The sequence below is a fragment of the Vicugna pacos genome, chromosome 5 (genome assembly GCF_048564905.1).
Source record: "Vicugna pacos chromosome 5, VicPac4, whole genome shotgun sequence".
NCBI lineage: Eukaryota > Metazoa > Chordata > Mammalia > Artiodactyla > Camelidae > Vicugna > Vicugna pacos.
Window position 1 is genome coordinate 96,565,627 of NC_132991.1, and position 22,950 is coordinate 96,588,576.

At 58.8% G+C, this 22,950-nt stretch overlaps 2 protein-coding genes across 7 annotated transcripts in view; one reads left to right on the forward strand and one right to left on the reverse strand.

The window, feature by feature from the left end:
* The window catches only part of THAP4 (THAP domain containing 4), a 32,423-nt gene extending 32,110 nt beyond the window's left edge, over positions 1-313 (reverse strand). Inside the window, exon 1 of the mRNA XM_072962051.1 lies at positions 5-313. Coding sequence (XP_072818152.1) covers positions 5-81 — 77 coding nt within the window. The 5' untranslated portion in view covers positions 82-313. The remainder of the gene's footprint in view (positions 1-4) is intronic.
* ATG4B (autophagy related 4B cysteine peptidase) lies at positions 308-22,305 on the forward strand. Of its 6 annotated transcripts, XM_072962054.1 has the most exons (14): positions 475-747; positions 5,994-6,154; positions 8,262-8,363; positions 8,510-8,581; positions 9,364-9,462; positions 9,905-10,006; positions 10,530-10,602; positions 11,944-12,023; positions 16,978-17,177; positions 17,707-17,785; positions 17,906-18,051; positions 19,454-19,510; positions 19,886-19,979; positions 20,893-22,305. In XM_072962054.1, exons 1-14 carry the CDS (start codon positions 590-592, stop codon positions 20,964-20,966), a joined length of 1,497 nt encoding a protein of 498 aa, XP_072818155.1. In that variant the 5' UTR covers positions 475-589; the 3' UTR covers positions 20,967-22,305. The 6 variants fall into 6 exon arrangements, with proteins under 6 accessions (XP_072818157.1, XP_072818156.1, XP_072818155.1 ...); XM_072962056.1 differs by lacking the exon at positions 5,994-6,154 and having other exon boundaries at positions 308-747; XM_072962055.1 differs by lacking the exon at positions 9,364-9,462 and having other exon boundaries at positions 471-747.
* Positions 22,306-22,950: the final 645 nt, after the last annotated feature.

Genomic DNA, 22,950 nt, shown 5'->3' on the forward strand with positions numbered 1-22,950 from the left:
TTACCTGTGGAAGGAGACGGCGCGTTTCTCCCCCTTGCCCTGCCGGTTGGAGCAGTTCGCGGCCGCGCAGCAGATCACCATCTCGGGCCTCCGGCCGCAGCGCCGCCGCCAGGCTCCGGCCCTCGCCTCGCCGAGCCCCGAGCGGGACCGCCCCGAGGGGAGGGCGCGCGGCGACACGGCTGCGGGACGTGGGAGCCGGCCCCGCGGCTCCCGCCGTACGGCAAGATGGCGGCTCCCGGCCGTCCGCCGCCCGGCCGCCCGGCCCAGCCCTCGGCGCACCCGGGATCCCCGGCACCGGGCGGGGCGCAGCCCACCGCTCGCGGCGTCGGGGGTGGGCGGGAGCGCCCCGGGCTGGCGGTGCCGTGCGGCGACATGGCGGGCGGGGCGCGTCCGTACGGCAAGATGGCCGCGCCAGCGGGCCTGCGCGCGCGACAGGCTCACGCGCCCGCCCCGGGGCTCTCCTGCCCGCCCGCGGCTGCTTCCGCGGCCCCGACGGGTCGCTGCTGGGGCTCCCGGGACGCACGACGCAAGCCGCCGAGGCGCCGATTGCGCGGGCCAGGGCTCCGTGCTGGGTCCGCCGTACGCCAAGATGGCGGCGGCGCACTTCCGTCGCGCACTTCCGGCTCCGCCCGAGCCCGCGCCCGCTTGTCCCGGATTGGCCCCGGTGGCGGCCCGTCGCGTCGCGCTGCGGAACCGTCGGAGCGACGCCGCGCTTAGTCGGCGGCCCAAGTGGGAAGATGGACGCAGGTGAGGACCCAGCTGGGCGCCTTGGGGCCCTGGGCGGCGCTCGTCGGGCCCCTCAGCGCCGGGGCCTCGCCTGGCGGGGCCTGGGCACAGGGCGGAGCGGGGCCCTCGGGCACAGCGGGGCGCGGGCGGCGTCCGCGGGGAGGCCGGTGCGGGTCTGACAGCCTCGTATTTGCATGTCTCGCGCTTTTCCGGGCCGCCTGCAGCCCTGGGCCGGCCAGCCGGCCGGCCCGTCCTTCGGGCCCAAGGCCGGCTGGGATGACCCGGGGCTGCGCGGCGTCCGGCACAGGAGGGAGGGGCGCCGGGCGATGCCGGGGGCGGGGGGGCCCGGGTGGAGCTGATCCTTGAAACCACGGTCGGAGAAAGCTTTTGTCTCACCCCGCTAGGAGTTAAGAAGGGGAAAACTTTAACTCTTGGTAAGTTATGTTGTAGGTGGAGGCGAGAAACACGCTCCAACACTCAGAGCACACGCATGTTTTTTAGAAAACTCGGTGACCAATAGATGATCCGGGCTTCTTTTCCTGTGACTGCATCTCATCATATCTAACCTCCTGGGGTCCTGATACGAAGTGTGCGGGGGGTGGGGCGGGAGCGGATGTATGTCTGTGTGCGTGCTGTTTTGGTCTCTCATCACGCTTCTGCTCCAGAGGGGACAGTTTCTTAGTTTTTGCTGGCACGGTATTTTGGATCTGTGTCCAGTATCCTTGACAGCATTCTTATACCGAGTAAAGCTCTCATTTTAACAGCAGTTTCAGTTTTTCATAACTTGCAGGGAGTGACTTGCTTTTAAGTATCCGACCGTCTGTAAAGACTTTCACGTGGTGTAATTCCACCTGTCATCCTGGATGGTTTCGTTTTTTGCTTTGTTTTCCTTTTCCTGGCAGCTGCAATGCAAATTTACTGAACTCTCGGTTTGGAAACTGTGATACAGGCCTGTGTGGCCAATATTTCAGTTATTCATGGCATCTTGTCACTTAAGTGTGCTAGGTAGTTGGCAGAAATACAGTAGCCGTGGCTCCCAAAAGACGATGTTAACTGAATGTATTGTGAAGTCATTTGAAACAGAAAAAGTATTAGGCATAGGGCAAGGGAAGGAGTAGAATTATCAACCTACCCTTTTTTTTTTTTAATTACTGCTTGGGTACCAAAGACCATTCATTTGAGAGCCTTGGTTAAGGTGGAAAACAGACTTTGATGTTGGTCATGTTACCCTAAGCATGAAAACCAACATATTAAAATTAGGAGTAGCCACATGATGATACCTTAATGGGACACTGATCATCACTTCAAAGCAGAAAAGGTGTTTGCATTTGCAGGCTGTGCTGACGCTAGTCAAAATGTGTATGATATTTGTAGAGTGTTGTGGGGAGTCTTCTTTCTGACACGAAGCTGCACGTCTTTCTGGGACAGTTGATGGTCCAGCCTCCCCTGAAGCCTTCCTCGCCAAACGTTATGTAGTTCCTGGTGGTGGTTATAGTCATCCATTCAGTAACTACATTTACCATTGAGTGCAGGTTTGTGTCTGCCATTGTTCTAGATCCTGGGGTAGAGAAGTGAACAGAACAGATAAAAGCCATTTCCTCGCTGACATTCTAGACGTGACACCGATGGTGTGGCTCGTGGGGGAGTGATGTGGGCCAAGCAGGAGGGGGTTGGAGTAGCCAGGATGCCAGGAAGGGTGTTACCACAAAGGTAAGTTTTGACCAAGATTCAGAATCCAGGCAGGTGGCCTGTGCTAGGAGCAGCAAGTAGGTCCATGTGGCCAGGGTGTAGTGGGTAGGGGTGAGAGCCAATGGCAGAAGGGTGATGTGGACCCAGCCATGGTACCTTGTCAGCCCACCGTGAGGACATCTGAATGAGGTAGGGATGCTTGGGGAGGTTTTGAGGGGAGTAACGTGACTGGATGGGTGTTTGGCAGACTCAGTCTGGCTGTTCTGTTGAGAATGCGTTCCAGAGGGACGGCGGCAGAGGCAGGGAGACCAGTTAGCCAAGAGGCTGCCACAGTAAGCCAGGCATGAACCCTCGGAGGCCTAGGGCAGAGGAGGTTGAGTTCTGGATGTGTTTGAAGGTCCAGACAGCAAGACTGTGTACAGGTTGGAAGTGGTGCGGCCTGGGAGTGGATGGGGAGGAGTTTGAGATAGTGCCAAGGTTTATGGCTTGAGCTGAGCAACTCAGATGGGAGAGACTTGGAGAGGTCCTGCTTGGTGGAGAGCTGATGGGGTTTGGTTTTGTGTGTGTGGCTGTGAGCTGCCTGTTGGACATCTGTTTGTGATGTCCAGGGAGCCTTTGGGTCTGCAGGCCTGGAGCTGGGGGAGTAGGCCTGGGCTAGAGGTGAAAGTGTGCAGGAGGCCACTTTGGATGAGATCGCTGAGGGTCTGCGTGTGGGCGGGAAGAGATGGGGTGGGGGCCCAGGGATGCTGGTGTGCAGGGGTCCTGAAGGCAGCCGCAGACTGCTGGCTGGTTGCCGTCTCCACTGACCCCCCAGCTGTCTGTCAAGTCAAGCTCTGCGTAGCGCTTAGATGCTGTCCACTCCTTGAGGACAAGAGCCAGCATCTTGCCCTTGGATCTCCAGCGCTTTACGTAGTGTCTGGCACGTGGTTGGTAACTGAAGAAGCAGACTTACACACGTGTCCCTGTGCTGAAGACGCTGTCGACTTCCGAGTGCTCTGGGTTTGTGTGCGATGGACATCCCATTCGCTGGTGTCATACAGTGGATGAGAAGGGCTGCTCACTGCAGGGCGTTCTGTCCAGTGTGCTCACCCCAGCCTTGTTTAGGGGTCCTGATGTCACTGAAGTTCCAGCTTTTCTTCCCTTCCTTTCCTCTCCCTCCCTCCCTTCCTTCTGTTTTTTCACTTAGAGCTGAACCACCAGCACCTTCACGTAAACTATTAGGGATTTTAAAAAAATAACTGCTTGCAAACCCATTGTCATAAACATAAGCATTTTCCGAAGGAAGGGAAGATTCCTTCCCTTGATTTCATTGATGAAACATACATAATATGGAAATTTGTGTGTTTATAAAGTATAACCTCCAGAAACGTGTGTCTGGGGAAATATCTTTGAAATGTGATACATTAAGCTCTAAAAGAAACGTGGTGGTGGACGTTTTCTGCCGTCCTTCTGGGCTGAGTTACACCGTAGTTGGGCTAAGTTGGCTGGCCACATTTCATGAGCACTGCCTGCTGTTTTCTGTCATATTAATGACATTAGATGAAAACGTTTTTTTCTTAATGAAATTGCCATCCTCTTAAAGGACTTTCCACTTCCCCTTCCTAGTGTGATGGAGGCACCCTAGGGAGGAGGGTGCAGAGAATGGAGCTTCTGGACCCAGGTGACCAAACGGGAGAAGTGCTTCTTAGAGGCTTCTTTCTTAAGGTGGACAGTGCCTGTGCGTCTTGCTTCTCCTTGTGTGGTCTTATTTCAAATTACAATTATTACCTGGGAGTCTGAAGCCTGGCGTTTTTGGAAAGTTGGACTTCTTTTAGCTCAGGAGATATGTGCACTTCACAAATGAAATGGCGTCAGATGTAAAGATGATGAGGCTGTAACGGGAGCTGTGGAGTGGGACGAGGGAGCCCTGTGGGAGGTGTGGTCTCCAGCCCTGGGTGGGGGGTCAGCCTGAGAACAGGGTCGACAAAGGAGCCTCAGAACATGCTGTCAGTCTGAGTGAATGTTAGTGATTGTGAGCCTTAGTTTTAGAATGGAAAAGTGTTCGTTTATCCATTGAAATGCTTTCTGAACTGGTGCTCTATGATGTTTTCTGTTTGCAGAAGCATGAATACATATTTTGGCTATGGTAACATCGGTGATCAGATAAAAGTGGTGTTTTGCTTAGGGGGAGGTTTGGTTTCACAGGGCAGAGGCAGAGGCAGCCCTGTGTTTCCGCCCCACTGGGCAGGGCCGGTGGCCTCGCCCCTTCACAGTGAGCAGACTGAGGCTCAGAGACTTCAGCCTCTGTCTTACAGCTGGCAAGTGGGTGCGCCATCTCCAAAACCACGTCTTCACGGAAGTTAGAAAGTTGAATGTGAGGAGCAAATGGTGTTCAGAAAAGTCTCCCCTCTGTTAGGAAGTGAGAGCCGAAGGTCAGGGCACCCTGAGGTCCAGGCCCCTCGGCCTGTCCTGGAAGCTGTGGGCCGGGCCAGTGGCCATGGGCAGGCTGTGGGGCGCGTCCACCGTGTCCTGCATGCAGAGTCGGGGCAGCCAGTGGCCGCTCGGGGGCAGGAGGCCATCACTGGCTGTCTGGTCTGCGTGGCCGCTGGTCGGGGGCTCTGTGTGAGGTGCGTGGATGGTGACTGCTGCTCCCTCTCGTGCGGGGAGCTCATGACCCGACTGGCACTCAGTGAAGTTTGGGTCACGCTCTGGGTTCAGGGGCATTGTCCTGGGGCTTGCCAGCGGTGTGGTCGCGGATGGTGGGGACTGTCTCCTGCCCTGCTGAGGCTTGTTTCACTCATTTCAGTGAGTCCTTGAAACGTGCTGACTGTCACCACCCAGTGAGGGTCAGAGCTTTTCCTGTTCCTTATCTTGTTTCTTCCTCTCACGAGCCTTGAGGAAAACGCAGCCGTCCCTGTTTGACCAGTAAGGACACAGGGCACAGAGGGTGACCCCTGTGTGAGTGCCTCATGGCGGGTCCAGGTGGGCTCCGAGGGCCGGCTCCCGGCTCCACGTGGCGGGCCGGGTTTAGTGGTGCGCTGGCTGGATGCCCCGCCTGGTGGCCCGCGGAGCACAGAGAGCAGGAGGGAGGAGACTGCGGTGGGTCCGCAGCGGTGCTAGAGGAGGTGTGGCATGCCCCCCCGGGCCAGGACCCGGGCTGGGGTGTGTGGCCTGGTGTTCTGCAGTGGGGCGCCAGGGACAGCAGGTGTGGGAGCCCTGGGGGACTCCCTGGACCGTCCTCACGATCACTTCACAACTTCTGTAGGGCAAGGGTTGCTTCCTGCTGGTTTAGTCCCTTCAGGCATCTCCTGCAGTAGAGAATCTGAGGCCACACAGCCCATAATTTTGTTAGTGACAGCAGGAAACTCAGTGACGGATTTTCACTTAACAGAACACCGGTTCTGGCCTTCCCTCTGAAGTTGGCATTGTCGCCTAGAAAGTCTGCTAGTTAACCTGGGAAAGGTGCCTGCTTTTCATTGGGTCTCGACTGCCAGGTGGCCAGCCGTTGTCACCCTGTTTTCAGAATGAGCGTTGTTTTCTTTTCATCCTTACCTCTTTGTCTTCTTCATTGTTGTTGTTTCCTGGATGTGGGAAGCTAGATGTCTCAGGAGTGTCTCCAGTTCCAGACTCACGGATACAGCGCTGTGGGCCTCTGGTGCCGTCCACAGAGGAGATGCTCGCCCAGAGCTGTCCAGCGTCTTAGAAGCCATGTCCACCTTCAGTTCAGAGCTGTGGTCTCAGAGGGTCTCGGACCAGCAGGGTGAGGAGTTGGGTCCTGCAGTGTCATCAGTTGAAACCAGACAGGTCTTGTTTGCGTGCTTTTCCCTCGATAGTGAACGTTGTGGGTTTCGTGTACGTGTCGAGGTCAGAAAAGGCAGTGCTTTGGAAGATGTGCTGGTGGCTTCAGAGGGGAGCAGAGACACATGCTGTTTTCAGCTCCTTGAAAAGGTAAAACTTGAATCCCTCCCAACTCAGTTTGTACACTCACGTGCAGGAGCAAGTAGTCTTCTGTAAAAACAGGAGCTTTAAATGATTTGTCCCTGATCCCAAAGCAGCTTGGGTGGCATTGTCCATGGAGGATGAGCCAGAGCAGGGGCCCTGCCCCACCCCCAGGCCCCTGGGCAGTGGGGCACTGGGCTCCTCTGACCCTGCAGGACTGCAGGCAAAGAGAAGAAAGTCAGAGCTGGGTCTGGATTCCCAACAATTCAAGAATCCTTTAAGCAGTGAACACAGGGCCTTCTGTTGCCATGGAGTTGCTAGCTCTGTGAGTGCTGCCTCCCGGCCCAGAGCCTGGGAATCTGTTTGCAGGGTGTAGTAGCCTGTGTCCCTCTGGGCCTGCAGTTCTGCTTCCTTGATGTGAGTGGCACCAGCTGACCTTGGAGCTCTTCTGTCTGCCACCTCCTTGCCGGTAGCTACGGGGAAGGGTTTCGGGGACATGGTCCGGCTGCGCTGCAAGGGTGTCCTCTTATGTGTTCCCGCTTTCTAGGTGGGCTTCAGCGCAGGCCTGGGGACCTCCAGTCCATGGGGGCCCAAGCTGGGATCTGAGCCCAGACTTCTCGGGGCTTGTGTGCGGCACAGAAAGGTTTGCAGGGGCCCCCGGGGACACCAGGAGCACCTCACAGGGTGCCTGCGTTTGTGCAGCAGAGCACTGAGCCCCTTAGATGGTTGGTGGCGCTCTGACCGTCCCGTCCGGAGGAATGAGGAGGGGAAGGCCGGGTGTGGGGCAGCAGGGTGTGGGACGGCCCCACTGGATCTGCACAGGGAGACCTCCAGGAGATGGGCGCTTCTGGGCCTGAGGCTACGGGTGGTTTTTTATATTTTCTAGCCTTGGGGCTTTTTGTAAATAGCATGTTATTTTACCAGAAGATGGGGCTCTTGCTGAAAAATAAGCTCAGCGGTGGGAGACACTTGTATGATGTCCTTGATTTTCCAAAGAGTTGAGTGAAACTGCAGGGAGGACGTGAGGGGCCTCGTGGAAGCTGGAGCGGCGGCTGTAGAGATGGGTGCCCACAGCACACGGGGGCCCATCTCACGGCCTCGACCCTGCTCCCTCACTTCCAGGGTCCATGTGCAGAGGGAGGGTTTTCCCAGCTGGGGTCCAGAGCAGGAGGGGCACAGCGTTGCCAGCTTCTGGGTAGAAGCAGCATGGAGCAGGGTGGTACTGGGACCTGGCACAGCAAGCGGACAGCGCACTGTGCCTCCCTTAGGATGTCGGGGAGCTGCTGGCTGTGCCCTCGGCTGCCAGGCCTCTTGGCCCCAGGGCCGCAGGGGACATTGCACTAGGGTTTGTCTCTGTTTCTGGAGGCCAGTGTCCCACCCAAGGGTAGCATCCTGCCCCCACTGATGGCCACTCCTAACTGGGACATCAGGGTGGACAGGAGCCCCATGGTCCTCCCCCCAGAGCGTCTGCCTTCAGCACAGTGTCTGGGCATGTACCCCACGGTGGCATCTGGTGACCCTGGGATGCCAGAAGGGCCTGCTCTACCTTCCTTGGGGTTTGTGGCCACTTTCGTGCACGGAGATAAAGATGTGGGCTCTTGTGTTTTTGTCCTTTAGGTTTAAACCTTAAACAAGGACTTAAATCGGGTGATTTTGTTTTTTTCTCTTTTTTGTACCATAGTCCTGGCCCCCAGGTGGTCTCTCACTCCTCAGTCTGCCAGACACTGACCCCTGGCTTTGAGCCTGAAAGGCTGGGGAGTGGGGTGCAGGGCCGCTTCCTCGTCCCAAGGGCTGCTGTCTCGGTGGTGATGTGGCGGCACTGAGGTGCAGGCTCCCGTGCGGGCTCTTTGTATAGATGTGCGGTAAATGATCTCTGATGTTGTTTTATGAAATTGTAAAAGTGTGATCAAAGTGTTTGGTTTCCATAGCTACCCTGACCTACGACACTCTCCGATTTGCTGAGTTTGAAGATTTCCCTGAGACCTCAGAGCCTGTTTGGATTCTGGGTAGAAAATACAGCATCTTCACAGGTATGGGGCCTGTCGGAGCGGCTGTGCTCTGAGCACTCAGTCTGCAGGAGGAATTTTGTGGAGATGATTGTTGTGTGCTTTCTGTAATGTGTGCCCCAGAAACTTACAGCTGTGTATGTGTGTTTCTTTTCTTCCATGCTCTCTAGAAAAGGATGAGATCTTGGCCGATGTGGCGTCACGACTTTGGTTCACATACAGGAAGAACTTCCCAGCCATTGGTGAGTAGTGTCTGTTACAATGTGTGATGAAATACGCAGGGTTTAAGAGAAAAACTTGTCCCTTGCTTTCCTCGTCAGGCAGCCTTGGCTGGATAAGCTGGCTAAGGACTTCGTGGGGCAACATGCCCAACCCGGGGCCCCTGATTCTGCTCGGGGCAAGGGTTTTCTGACCCCACGCTGCAGTGTGTCACTGGGGCCTAAAACCAGGGTCATGTGTCATGACCAGCGTTTTAGAATGGAGAGCAGAAGGGGGCACGAAAGGGTGTGGGGTGGTGGTGAGGCAGCCTGTTGCATCAGGAGGCTTCCTGTGTTGATGTGCCCGACACCGCCAGGGCCATCGCTGTACTGCTGCCGCGGGTCCAGGTTTCCAGGAGCCCCTGCTCTGTGCCTGTCCTTCCCAGTGTGCCCCGCCTGTGCTTCTGTCCCCAGTGCATGTGGCCCCTGCCCCGTGGCCAGTTGTCACCTTTCTGGTGTGTGGAGAAGGTGCTCCTTGTTGGACTCGGCCTCTTCTGTGTTACCATGAGGCTGAGCATCTTCATGCCTTTCCAGACGTCCTCATCTCTCTGTGACTTGTTCACGTGTTTGGCCCGTTTTGAGGGGGCTGTTGGGACATGTCACTTACCAGCAAACACAGCCTTGGCAGGCGCAGGTTCTAAACAGTGCATGTCGCCTGGCGCGGAGGTGACGCCTGCAGTGTAGCGCTGACGCCAGTGAGCTTCCCTGCGGGGACCTCGGCCTCTGTCAGCTGTCTGACGGCGAGTGCCTCTCTGTGTCCGTGACAGGGGGCACCGGCCCCACCTCGGACGCAGGCTGGGGCTGCATGCTGCGGTGTGGACAGATGATCTTCGCCCAAGCCCTGGTGTGCAGGCACCTGGGCCGCGGTGAGTCAGTGCCGGGGGTGGCGACGTGCTGGGGAAGCCAAGAGGACGGTGGAGTTGGGTCCAGTAAAGCGAGTCACCCTTTGAGGGGGGATACAGCTCAATGGTAGAGCTGTGCTTAGCATGCACAAGGTCTTGGATTCAATCCCCAGCACCGCTGTTAAAAAAAATAGATAAATGCAATCTCACCCCCCCCCAAAGAAATGCTGAAAAATGTTTGTTTTTTAGAAATTATCCTTAAGTCACCGAAACCCTTTCTTGCTTTCTGTATGGGTTTGCTTTGATAGGTTGACATATGTCTATTTGAAATTCTGGAGAACTTGGATTTTAAATTTGGAAAGGTTTACAAAAGGTTTGGACACCATCTGTCTTGAATGTCTTATAACAACGAAGTCTTCTTTGTTGTAATTTGGTGAAACTGAATTTCCCCATCTGTCTCGGACAGATTGGAGGTGGACCCAGCGGAAGAGGCAGCCTGACAGCTACTTCAGTGTCCTTAATGCATTTGTTGACAGGAAGGACAGCTACTACTCCATTCACCAGATAGGTGGGTCCTGGCCGCTGGGCTGGCCGTGGGCGTTGGGTCCCCGGGGAGTTCCTCTGTGTTGTGGTGTGAGGTGGTGGCCCTGGGTGGTCAGGAAAGCTCAGGCCCCGGACCGTGCCCACCATGTGGCCTGCAGGACTGCTTGGTGTGGCTCTACCAAGGCCACCTTGTGACCTTGGAGGTAGGTCCTCTGGGCCCTGGCGGTGAGTCTGCATGCACCTTTGTCTTAAGTCCCGCTCCTGGGCCTTGTGTTCCCGCCCATAGACAGGAGCTGTGGTGGAGCTGTGTGCTCTGCCCGGAGCCACTTCCTCCCTCCGGCTCCTTAGTGAGGACCAGAGCGGAGTCCGCCGGGGGCGAGCCTGGAGCTGGTATCTGTCCCCTCTGGAGGAAGCTTCATCGGGGCTCTTGCCGGATGCAGGCTTCCTGCAAAGCGATCCCTGTGCCGCACGCTGCAGGCTGGCTCCTCCAGGGGTAGCGGAGAGGGTGTCGAGGGGCATGTGTCATGCGTTGCCTCTGTCTCCTGCAGCGCAAATGGGAGTCGGCGAGGGCAAGTCTGTCGGCCAGTGGTACGGGCCCAACACCGTCGCCCAGGTCCTCAAGTACGTGCTGAGCGCACCTTGCCCTTCCTTGGGGTGGTGTGGACACACCCGGGTCTGCAGACTCTCCCGAGTCTCTGCTGCTGAGGGAAATAAGGGGCCTCCTGCTCTTTGCAGGGCCTCAGGGGGGTCCTCAGAGGCGACGGCTCCCGTGGTCTTTGGTCGGAGTTAGTGTTTTCCAACGAGATGAATACTTGTATCCAGACGGCACCCCTGGACCAGACCTTTGCTCTGTGGGCCCCATCCTTTACGGGCGCGTCTGAGGGTCTGGGGAGCGGGAGCAGCCTCCCCCACTGCCTTGAAGCCTCTGCCTCCAGTGTGGCTCCTCCTCATGTCTGCCCTCCGCATCTGCCTTCCGCTCCCACCCCAAGCTGCCCCTGCCCCCCCGCCCCCAGCCTGCCCCCTCCTCACTGCTCCTGTTGGGTGCGGGGTCTCCACTGTCTGTGTGTCTCCTGAGCCAGCCCCCAAGATGACTCGCCCGCCACTGCCCTTTAGAGCCCTGACTCGCTGACACCCTCTTCTCACTGCTGCCCCGAAGCAGCCTGGTCGAGGTCAGGTCAGTTCTGTCATCAAGCCCGGAGGCTGATTTCCAGCCCCCGACTTCCACCGTCCGCCACCAGCCCCCCCGCCGGTGCTCACTGCCCTCAGGGCGCAGCCCGCTCTCCGGTCCTTCCTGTGGCCATCTGGCCACCTCTGCCTCCGTTGCTGTCTCCTCCTGCCCCTCTGCCAGCACTGTGGGCTCAGCTCGGGCCCTTGGTCAGGGCTATGCTCTGTCAGCGCCATCTCCCAGGGTCGCAGCCCCTCTCAGCCAGCTGCTCCCGCAGTGATGGTCCCTCAGCTCCAGGAGCTCAAGCCAAAAGCTGGGCCCGTGCCAGGCCCTCCTCTCCACACACACTGCCCACGTGTGCCTGGACAGAGGCCCTCCCGTTATGCCGTTGGCTGTGGAACTCACTCTTACAGAACTTGGTTCCATGGCCACAGCCACCCCACGATTATTTATAGCTGTGCTCTCTATTAAAGCACGGACTCTGCGGGGACCCAGACTGGCTGCTGGTTCAAAGCGGGGGGGGGGGTGGGTGCTGCCTCCGAGGTGGTGAGCCTGGCAGGGTCCTGCCATGTGCCACCTGGATGGGGACGTGGCGCCCCCGGAGGGCTCCCGTGCCGGGCTTTCTCCGCGCAGGTGCCATCGAGGATGATGGAGGGCGTGCTGGCTGGGTGAAGGGAAGCGGGCTCTGGCCTCAGCTTCCTTCTCATCTGTGGCTCCGGCCTTCCTTCCCATGGATGGCTGCAGAGGCGACGTCTCCGAACGGGTCAAGCTCACCGGCGTGTCCCCCTCTCTGGTAGGAAGCTCGCTGTCTTTGACACATGGAGCGCCCTGGCTGTGCACATAGCAATGGACAACACGGTGGTGATGGAGGACATCCGTAAGTTCCCGGAGGGCGGGGGCGCGGCGGCTGTGGGTCCTCGGGGTGCCTGGCAGCGACTTGGGGGCAGAGCTGGGTTGCTTAGTGCCCCACGTTGGTTTTGTGTCTTTGTCACAAATGAGTTCTGGGCTGGGCTGTGGGGTGTGGGTGTTGTGGCTCAGGCCCTGTGTGGACCCTGGTAGCCGTGCCGCCTCGAGCCACGGGGCAGCATGAAAGGGGAGCAGACCTGTGTTCCTCTCACCAGAAGAATCCACAGAAGCCTGCAGGAGTCCAGGCGGGCAGACGCTGCGGTCCCCGAGGAGCAGGAGGGCCGGGTGGCAGGTGGCCTCTAGGGAGCAAGTTTGAGTCTGTGCTTTGTGGTCTGCCTTGCAGCTGAGCTGGCAAAACTCTTTGTTTTAACATTTCATTAAGTTTTTATTCAGCAGCACCTTTTCCCCAGAGAAGTTTTCAAAGCTGCCTCAACCCCAGTTTTCCTGAGGTTCCCCTGCAGGCTGTTGCCTCGAATCCAGTGCTGCTTGAGGAAGCCCTTGGGGACTGGACTCAGTGTGTGGGCTTGAGGCTGCCGAGGATGTTGTGGCCAGGCCTCGCGCACGTGAGGGGGCGTGGGCACCACCACGGTGTGCCCGTCAGCTCCTGGGGTGTTGCTGCCCCTCAGTGGATGGGGCGCCCTCCCTTTTCTTCCTTCCGGGGACCGTTGGGGGCAGTGTCAGCATAAAACTGGGGAGCTAGGGAGCAGGAGCTCCTTATGTCCGAGACACCCTGCATGGGCCCCCGCTGTGTTTACTCTGCTCCCCTGGGGCTGACCTCCTCCGGCCATCACCGGGCAGTGTGTGCTTCCTCCTGCCTCTCCCCTGTGTTCTAGTTCTTGAAGTTTTTGCAGAACATTGAAAACTTAGGAAACGTACAAAGGAGAAGAAAAAAAAACACTTGGTTTTACTACTGAGAAATATCTCATGTTGCCTTACAGTGCTTTCAGTGGAAACTGTACTTAGTGTTGTAAACGTCTCGTCTCGTCGGTGAAGCTGTTGAGCCGGACACTATTCCATCTCGTCTTAACACCGCTCCTAGGTGTCGGGAAGCCTCTCGCCCTGCTTTTTCCACCCGCCACAGGGTCTAGTCTAGTCACTTGTTGGACCCTGGCTTCAGACCAGAGAGCAGTGGGCAGGAGGGGGCAAGGGACAGCTGCTTTCCAGAACCTTGGCCCCTCCAGAGGGGTGTGGTGCTGGCCCCGGTCCCTTCTGGAGGCCGCAGGGCCGCTGCTGGAAGTGTGACAGGACCCGAACCCCGGGCTTGTGTGTGGAGGGGCCTGGGCCGGTCACCCTCCTTCCCCCAACTCAGAAGTGGTGTGTACTCATCACAGATACAAGTGGAGGATGTCTGACGCCAGGGTTAGGCAGGACCATGTCAGACCATGACCAGCAAGGACTCTGGGGCTGAACATGGTGCCGGCGTCCTTGTGTGTGGTTTAGTGAAGTGGGGCTGAGTGGAGGCAATTCTGAAGGGCCTGTACTTGGCTTTGGACTTCAAGAGGCCCAGAAGAGGCATGTCTGCCGCCTTCCTGGCCCACACTCGGAGGTGTGCATGCAGCAGCCTGGAGGGAGCTCTCGGACGCGGTGAGGCAAGCGGTGGAGCCATGTGTCTGGCCGATCAGGGCTCTTGCTTCCAGGCCCCATGGAGCTGCTTGTGGGCTAGTGGGGAGGAGACAGCTGGTCAGAAATCTCACCGAGCCCCCAGGAGGAGCTGGCTGGAGGAGGTCCCTCAGATTTTGCAGAAAGTGCGTGGACAAGGGGAGGCCTTGCTCCTTGGATGTCCCGATCCTCCCGTCCCTCCACCAGCCAGGATGTCCAGAGAGGCTCTGCCAGCGTCTCGTGTGGTAGATTTAGACCCTTATGAGCCTTTGAGCCTGGGGAGGAACTGTGGGCTGAAGGAGCCAGTCTGGCAGTGAGCATAGGGACACTGATGTGTGACGAAACGCAGTGGTAATCGGAGGAGGCGTGGGAGCAAAGATCTGGTAGCAGAACAGAAGCTCCGTGAGAAGTGGAGCCCAGCAGGCAGCTGTGTGGGTTCGAGCTTCAGGGGCAGGACCGGCGGGTGCTGCAGGAGCCGCAGAGAACGCCTCTGAGCTGGAGGGAGAGCCGAGTCTTCAGAACTGGAGGCCTCTGGATTCTGGATGATGCACACGAGTGTGCGCATTCCTGCTGGCTCTTCCAAACTGCAGAAATAGAGAGGCTCTTACAAGCATCCAAGTAACACACTGCCTTTGAAGGAGGGTGGCTCAGACCAGTGCTGGCTGCCCCCTCTTCCCGCCACACCAGATGCTGCTGGAAATGTTTCGAATTCTGGAGAAGACCTGGGTTCCTGAGGCCCGGAAGCAAAGACCTTGTTTAATTGTTGACGCTGATGGGAAAGCAGAGAATTTGGACACGTTAGCAGTGTCAAGGGGCTAGAAAACTACACGTGGCGGCCTGGTGCAGCTGAAGACCCGCCTCTTATTAGCGGGGCGTGTGTCGTGTGACAGGCCGCACCAGGCTCGCGCCCGCTTGTGCCCCAGAGACAGCAGGGGGCTGTGCTCGCAGTGACTGTCTAGTCAGCAAGGGAAATGTCACCGCCACAAAAGAGCCTCAAAACCAGTGAAGCAAAACCTACAGTAAATAGAGGATGTGTGGCAGGTCCAACATACTAAAAACTGGTGTCACAGAGGACCCACGTGGCCAAGTCAGAGGGCGTAATGGCGCACGTCAGGCCTTAGATCTGGGGGCAGGACGCACCTTTTAAAAAGTGCCCAGGGGACGTTTCCATAAACTAATGCAGGATAAGTAGAAAAAAAGGACAAAACCCTGATACCTTGAAGTTTCAAACTTCTGGCTTAGCTTTTGAGTCAAAAAAAGTCATTTACAGACTGCATATCAGAATCTGATGCAACAAAGTGAAGAGAAAACCTGTACCTTTAATACTGGTGACCAGATAATACACAGTAAAAACAAACAAAATACCTAGTTCAGGAAGTTAGGGAAAGACCCACAGAGTTAAGGGAAGGACCTGAAGAACGGCCTTGACAAATGTAGAAATTAGTGGTTTGAAAAAGGAAAAAAATGGTAGAACAAATACATCCTGAGCTGACTCTTTGAAACAATACGCGGGTCACCAGATGACCACCTAAAGGGGAGAAGGTCTGGAGACCTGTGGAGATGAGGCAGTAAGAGCCGGACACCGATTCTGACCACCCCAAGCTGTTCTGTGGCGCAGCTGGGCGTCCTACAGTTCAGCTTGGTCCTGACACCGTCTGCATTCCTGGAGATGCCTCAGACCCCATGCGCTGAGGGCTCAGTCCCCTGAGACTGCTCCCCCCGACCCCCACTGAAGACCCCCATTGAGTCCAGGCTGTACCTGTGCTTCTGATTGCCTGGCTGTAGATGGAAGGTTCCCATGACCCTCTCTTTGGTTGGATTAACTCGCTAGGGCAGGGCGGCTCGGGGAACTCAAACAGTTTTATTTTGAAGGACACAAGTGGGGCGGGGGTGGGTGGGGTGCACAGGATGAGGTGTGGGGAGGGGCGCCGTCCTCTGGGCTTTCTGGAGGCCTTGTTACACAGGCACCAGTGATCCAGGTGGTCACTGCCCCCCAGCTCCTCCCCATCCCGGAGGTGGGGCCGTGGGGTGGGTTCTCCTGCACCCAGCCCCATCCTCAGGGGCTTTCCAGAAGTTACCTGTTGGGTGACAAAAGACTCTGTGTGGCACTTGAGGGTCCCGTGGGCTTTAGGAGCTCTGTGTGTATTTCTTACCGTAACGTCGCAGAAAGATTAAGCCCCCAGACATAGGAAGACAGGTAAAGTACCTCCTCCTCCAGTGCTTGCTCTTTCCAGCTGTCTGTCTGGAGAGGCGCCAGCCCTGTGGTCGGTCACAGCCCGAAGCCTTGCCTGCCCAGACTCAACGGTGCTGGGTGTTTTGGCTGCACTGCGTCGTCGCCACCGCTGCCTTCCTTCTGAACCGCATGGCCTGTCAGCCTGGAAAGACAGGGTCAGAGCCGTCCTGCCACCTCCTGTGATGGGGGGCCAGCGCCGTGTGTTGTCGCCCTCTTTGGTCTCCTTTAATCTGGAAAGTTCTCCCTCTTAGTTTTTTTTGTCCTGGTTTTTCATAGCATTGTCATTTTTAAAAAGCCAGGCCTCATACTCGATTGCTTCTTTGCTCACGGTTAGGTTCAGGTGAAACGTTTTGCCCGGCAGCCCGGTGGCTGTGTCCTCCTCAGAGTCAGTGCTCATGGGCTCTGTTGACTCAGGCTGTTACCCCTTAGGGTCCTTACTCGCTGACGCACATCCAGCCGGCTCTCTGGCATACGCCTTCCTGGCACTAACTAGATACTCGCCTGCCCAGCCCTGATAACCGTCCACTCCCTGGGGAGCCCTGGTTCCTCCTAGTGGGGAAGGTGTTGAGAAACCATGGACTTGGTGCCTGGGGTGCCTGGGGCTGCTGCAGTGTCTCCTGCCCCGGACATCAGAGTTGACCTGTTTATTGAAGGGTTACCCAGGTATTTAGACAGAAGAAGTTACCGAAACGGTAGAGGAGGCAGGAGAGGTACTCCTCGATGGTCTCCTGGCGGAGGGGGACCATAGGAGTCCTGGGGCCCTGCTGCCCTGCTGCGTCCGGCCAGGCTGGTGACTCCACGGTGCTTGTTTATCGTTGCTTCTAAGGTGCACGTCAGTGTTTTTTGCACTGTTTAGTTTGTGTGAGCTATTTCACAATGGGAGTTTAAAATTGAGCGCTCATAGAAAACGTTTGCTGCTTTTTCGTCTGTGGAGGCAGGTTTATCCTCACACTTCGTTTTCTGAGCTTGGATTGCGCTCTAAGCAGTTGGTGCTTTTGTGCCCACTTTCTGTTACAGCGTGACCATGTCCCTGTTTCTTTTGGGTGAACTCCTGCCAGCTTCTGTTAAGCCTACAAAAGTCCCCGTTTTTCAGGAAAGTTGTGCAGCAGCAGCCTTCCTTGTGCTGGGGCTGCCGCATTCCCTGCGGATTCTGAGCGACACTGTAACGGTTTCCCCGCTGGGGCGGAGGTCAGCAGCAGAACCGCTCCGTCGCCGTGGAGACCCCTAGTGCTGCTCATCCCGCTGCGCCTGGGGCTCACGGACATCAACTCAGCCTACACGGAGACGCTGAAGGTGGGTCTCTGCCCATCGGGGGACCGGGATACCTCGTCTCACTGGAAACCCCCAGCTGTCACTGTCTGGCCCTGACCAGCCCTCTGTCCGCCCTGTGGACTCCTGGCCTTGCCCTGGGCAGGCCCGGCCACCCCTCGCATTGACCCCTGTGCTCCCATCAGCTTGTTCTTTCCTGCTGCCACCTCTCATGGCCTCTGCTCTTCCTGCGGACGTGGCGGTCTCGCTGGCCTCCTGTCTGTTTCTGCTGCAGCACGTGCAGGCCACCTCCCGACGCCTGTCCCCTGTGTGCGGGCTGGGCTGACCCATCTGCACCTCCCCTCGCAGCCCCTCTTCCCTTTCCTCCTGCACGGCTTTCCTGGAGGGCCTGTGGCTTCTGTGTCTGGTCCTCCCTCCTGCCTGGGCTCCTCAGGACCCGTCTCCACATTCTCCGCCTGGCACCCGTTGCGCAGTGCGCTTGTCCATGCTGGAGCCTCCCTGGGGAGGGGCCTGCTGACGCACTCGCCCAGCCCCGCCCTGTCCCCTCCCGCAGCACTGCTTCATGATGCCGCAGTCCCTGGGCGTGATCGGAGGGAAGCCCAACAGCGCCCACTACTTCATTGGCTACGTCGGTGAGTGGCGGGGCTGCAGCCAGGGGAGAGGGAGGGAGGGGCTTCAGGGCAGCCCCCACCCCCACCCCCACCCCCTCCAGCGCCTAGCCTCCTGCTGACCTGCCTGTCCGCCCCACACAGGCGAGGAGCTCATCTACCTGGACCCGCACACCACACAGCCCGCCGTGCAGGTCACTGACAGCTGCCTGATCCCAGACGAGAGCTTCCACTGCCAGCACCCGCCCAGCAGGATGAACATCTCAGAGCTAGACCCGTCCATCGCCGTGGTGCGTCCCCGTGGCAGCCTGCCAGCACCTGCCTTGGGCATGTGCACGGGTGTTCGGAGGCGTTTTGTACCCAGTCCTGCTGCTGCTTTAGGATGAAAAGAAAAGCCTTTGTGTTTTTATAATTGTTTTTCCACATCTTGGCATAAGTGTTAGTTCGTGTGTTTTAGAATTCACCAGGCACAGAAAGGGCACTGGTGCCTGCCTGCCCGCCTCGGGTGCGTCCCGGGCAGCCTCGCGTGGGCGAGAGTGAGTGCGCCCCCCGCCCCCCCTCGCTCTCGCCGCTCTCAGCTCCTCTGGCGGGGGTCTGGGGTGGTTTTTACTTTTTCGATCTAATGTATCTACAAGATGGCCCGTAAGAACGAGCTGCTTCATTCTCTTGGTTACGAGGCTGGGATTCTGGGTTGTAATTCATGTAAACCTGCCTGGTTCCAGAATGCATCTGATGGGAAAGGAGGCCAGAAACACCTGAGAACCCTGAGTCCTCAGGGTGGTGAACTGAGTAATGGCCTCGATGGGCATGTGGTCCTAGGATGGGACGTCCCCCACACTCACCGCCGGTGGGTCTCACCCTGAGGCTGGAGGCCCTGGGGGCAGGCGGTGTGGTGTGTGGGGCTGCCCCTCTGACTGCGGCAGGTGGGTCCACGTCGCGGCCTTGGTAGCTTCCAGGAGTTGATGCTCTTGAGAGTCAGGTCCGATGAGAGAGCCAGCCACCTGGACGAGGCAGTGGACATGTGCCCGAGAGCAGGCGCACCGAAGACTGGCTTCTCAGGAGAAACAGGCCTCTGCCTTCCAGCCGCGTCCCGCGGGTCCTTGCCCAAGCCTTGAATGGTGTGAGCCTGCTGCAGGGGCTGAGCCCCTCTCCTCTCCTGGGCCCAGTGTCCCTCTGCAGGTTGACATATGGTTCTGATGGGTTGAGCGTCCCCGGTCACTCGTCATAACACTGGAGCTCTGCCAACAGCAGATTTAGGGGATGGTGTCCCCACATCCTCGGTGTCCCCATGTCGCCCCTCAGTAGGAGGCCCGCTTCTGCTGACAGTGGGTCAAGGCTGAGGCTGACCCACGGCCCAGCCCCCGGGGCACAGGGAGGGGAGGGTCTCTGCCCTGCCCTGGCGCACAGTCATTCCCTGCCTGGCTCCTGGGCCTTGAGACCGCGCGGCTGCCTGCCTGGGTCGGTCAAGGCTGCGGGCAGGGGTGGAGCTGTGGGCATAGCCTGCAGAGAGAGGTGTGGCAGCTGGAGAGGCAAGGAGGCCAGCGTGTGGTGCGGCCCTGCCCGGCATGCACACGGGGTCCTGTGGGGATGCTGGGAATGGAGCCCCTGCCTCTTCGAGCCACTTCCCCTGCCCCCATCCCCCAGCAGTGTGCACGTGGGCCGCCCTCCGCTGACCCCGGGTTTTCCTTGTAGGGGTTTTTCTGCAAGACTGAGGACGACTTTAATGACTGGTGCCAGCAAGTCAAAAAGGTTGGTGGTGGTTCCCCGTCCCCTGGACTGGGGCAGGGGCTGAAGGCCAGTCTTGGGGCCTCTGGTTTGGAGTCCTGCCTCCCCGCTCACCCTTGCTGGCACTTGTCTGCACAGTGTGCCGTGTGCCTCGCGAGGTCATTGCTCCTGGTGCCACCCTTGCTGTGATCAGGGCGTCTGCAGAACGGACTGCACTCCCTGCTCCCTGGGCTGCATGGGGAGCAGGTGGGAAGGGGGTTTCCCCCGGAGGCTGCGTGTCAGGCTGACAGGTGCCATCCTCCACGGGTCAGGGGGTCCGGCCTGAGCGCAGCGTGAACCCTCTGAGCTCAGTGGGGCTGCCCTGCAGGACGGGCCCCCTGACGGTCGTCTTGCCCACAGCTGTCCCTGCTCGGAGGCGCCCTGCCCATGTTTGAGCTGGTGGAGCAGCAGCCTTCCCACCTGGCCTGCCCTGACGTCCTGAACCTGTCCTTAGGTGAGTCCGGAGCCCTGGGGCGGGGTGTCCCCATCTCAGTACTGGGGTGTGGTCTGTGCAGTGCTCCTGTCTGCCCCTCACCTTCCCCCAGGTCCTGTCCCAGTTGCCTTTGACCTTTAACAGTTGTACGCAGTTGTGGTCCCTTGGTGGTCACTGGTGTGTGGGTCTGGGTCACTGCTGAATGTCGCCTCCTCTCACCTGAGCGTGTCCCCGGCCCCACATGCTCCTCACACAGTCCCTGGGTTCTCTGAGAGCCAGGGCACACTAGGCTTCTGTGACAATGCGGCCCGGGAGCCACCCGGGTCGGACAGACGGGCTGCAGGTGGGCTCTCCCTACTGCTCAGTGCTCTGGCCCAGGGACCGACTCCCCTTAAGTGAATTGAGCACGTGGCACCTGGAAAGCGGGGACTCAGCAGTGGGCCCCTGAGTACGTCCAGGCCGTGCTGTGATCCCTGGAGGCGTCTCATCCCTTCTGTGAAGGTCACCGGGGGGGACGGTCACAGCCGCTGCCTGATGGGAACCACAGGGCGGTTGGGGGCCCAGCACTGGGCTCGGGACAGATGCTCCACCAGCCCCAGACGGTGCACGGGTGGGCACCCCTCCCAGGACGGGGCCCCAGCGCTCTTCTTCCCTGCACTCTGGTGCCCTCTCCCACCGAGGCCCTGGTCCTGGTGATCACGGGGCTGGATCCCTCCTGGCTGGCTCAGACCGGGCACTGGGAGGACGATGCCTCGGCTGGGCAGTCCTGTCACCTCAGCCTCCCTCTGCACCGGGGCCGCCCTGACCGTCGGGCACAGGGCAGGACGACTCCTTCACAGGACAGGTGCAGGGTGCAGTGGACGCTCAGCCCTCAGCCCCATGCCTGGAGTGACCCACGCCACATGCCCGGTGGGGTTTTGTCTTGTTTCTTTAGATTCTTCTGATGTAGAGCGATTGGAAAGATTCTTTGACTCAGAAGATGAAGACTTTGAAATCTTGTCCCTTTGAAAACCCTGCTTTTGGGGGACGGTCTCACTGGCCCTGCTGGGGCCCCTTCGAGAGCCCAGCCCCACCTCTGGGCGCATTTCATCCATCCAGCCCACCCACCCGCCCGCCGCGCCCAGTGCCAGAGCCCCGAGCTGCCTATGGACTCGGGGGACTGCGCTGCCCGGAGGCCTGACCTCACGGAGCGCACGGCACGAACGAGAGGCCACCTGCTGGCACCGGGCCGGAGCTTCTGGGAGCAGCGCCGTGTCAGCCCTTGTGCCCGCGACACTGCCAGCCCTGCATCAGCGCAGCCTCGTCCTGCTTCCTTCTGGGCTGCGAGCCTCAGTTTGCTCTGGAATCAAGGTCCTGTGTGAAGTTACAACAGACACGCGTTTGTGTGGGGCGTGTCCCAGACCAGTGCAGAAGACACATGAGAAGCGCTGGCCTCTGACCTGTCGGGGCTGCCTCGGTGGGGATGGGGTGAAAGGACTGCAGCGGGCGTCTCCTCGCTTTGGGAGAAAGCACGGGTTGGGGGTGCGGGCCAGTCCAGAGATGTGGCCGGGACTGACGCAGGTGAGGCCCAGAGGGCTGCCGTCCTCCTGCCTCCTTTGCAGGTGTTGGCCAATGAGACGCCCACGTCTGCTGCTTGCTTGTCGCACCAGCGTCCCCTGGGTGGGAGGAGGGGGTGTGGGGCTCGTCGCCACCCAGAGCCTTCCCCCATCTCCTGGTCCTCCCAGCCGCCCTTGGTCAGGTCAGCCAGGTTTCTGATGGTTTGGGGCCAGAGGGTAAAGCCCTCGTTTCTAGGGGGCGAGTCACCTCTAGTGGAGACGCTCCCAGGTCCTCCTCGGCCCCCATGGACATCCACACCGCCACCTGTAGCCCTGCTGTCCTGTGCCCAGAGATGCCGCCCCCACGAAGGGTGGGGCTCGTCCCACCAGGAGGCACAGAGGGGCCTGGGGAGGTGGCGGCCTCCCCCCAGAGCGCCTTCCTTCAGAGCCCCGCCCCCACCCACCCTGTGTTTGGGCTCCTGCTGCCCCCACATGTTACCGACTTAAGTTATTTCCTCTGGCTCCCTTGTCTTCCCCTCGTCCCTCCCTCCTTCCTCTGTCCACTTCCTGCAGATTCGGGGCAAAGGAGGGCGCTCAGACGGTGTGCATTCCTTCGGCGCTGTTGGGCCGGGGTCCTGCCGCAGCATCTGCTGGGGGCACAGACGGTGGCCATAGGTGACAGCCTGACCGGAGGGGAGCCTGTCTCGTGTGTGTTGGGAAAAGCTTCCTGAAGAGAGTTGTTCGTCCTTAGTTGTGTAGTTTGCGACTCTTAATGGCAAATAACAGTTTCAATAGAAAACAAGTTCACTGTCCGTCTGTGTCTTCGTTTTTCCTGAGTTGTAGTTGGACCTGGTGAGAATGAGGACGGTGTTTTCTCAGCTCGTGAAGAGGCTCAGTGAGGCTTTGGTGGCCGGACATGTGAGCTCGGTTGCTCCCCACTCCCCATGCCCGGGCGAGAGGGGGCCTTCCTGCTGGGCCTGGCTCTGAGGCTCTGAGCTGCGACTCTTGTTCTCACCTCCTGTGGTTTGCCTTTAAAGCAAAAAATACAGAGAAACTTGATTCTAGGCAGACACACAGTAGCTCCCTCTCTTCAGCAAGAAGGGCAGGGGAGCGGCCGCAGTGGGCTTCGGAGAAGCAGTGACCCTGCAGGCACTCGGGTCCCTCGGGTGTGAGCACGGGCTGCTCACCCGGCCTGCGGAGTCCTGCCGGGACAGAGTGACCCTGCCTGCCCTCCCTTCTGGTGCGAGGGGGCCAAGACCAGACTCTCCCAGAACCCCAGTCCTCTGGACAACAGACATACCCTCTCAGGACCCCGGAGGCCCCAGCTCCTGGAAGCGCCCTCGGCCCTCCGCCTGCAGAGCCAGCCTCACATCTCTGCCCAGGCCCCTCCTGCCTCCTGGGACAGACCCTCCTGACACCTGGCACCTTTCCAGACAAACAGTGGTCTCCCTCCTCCT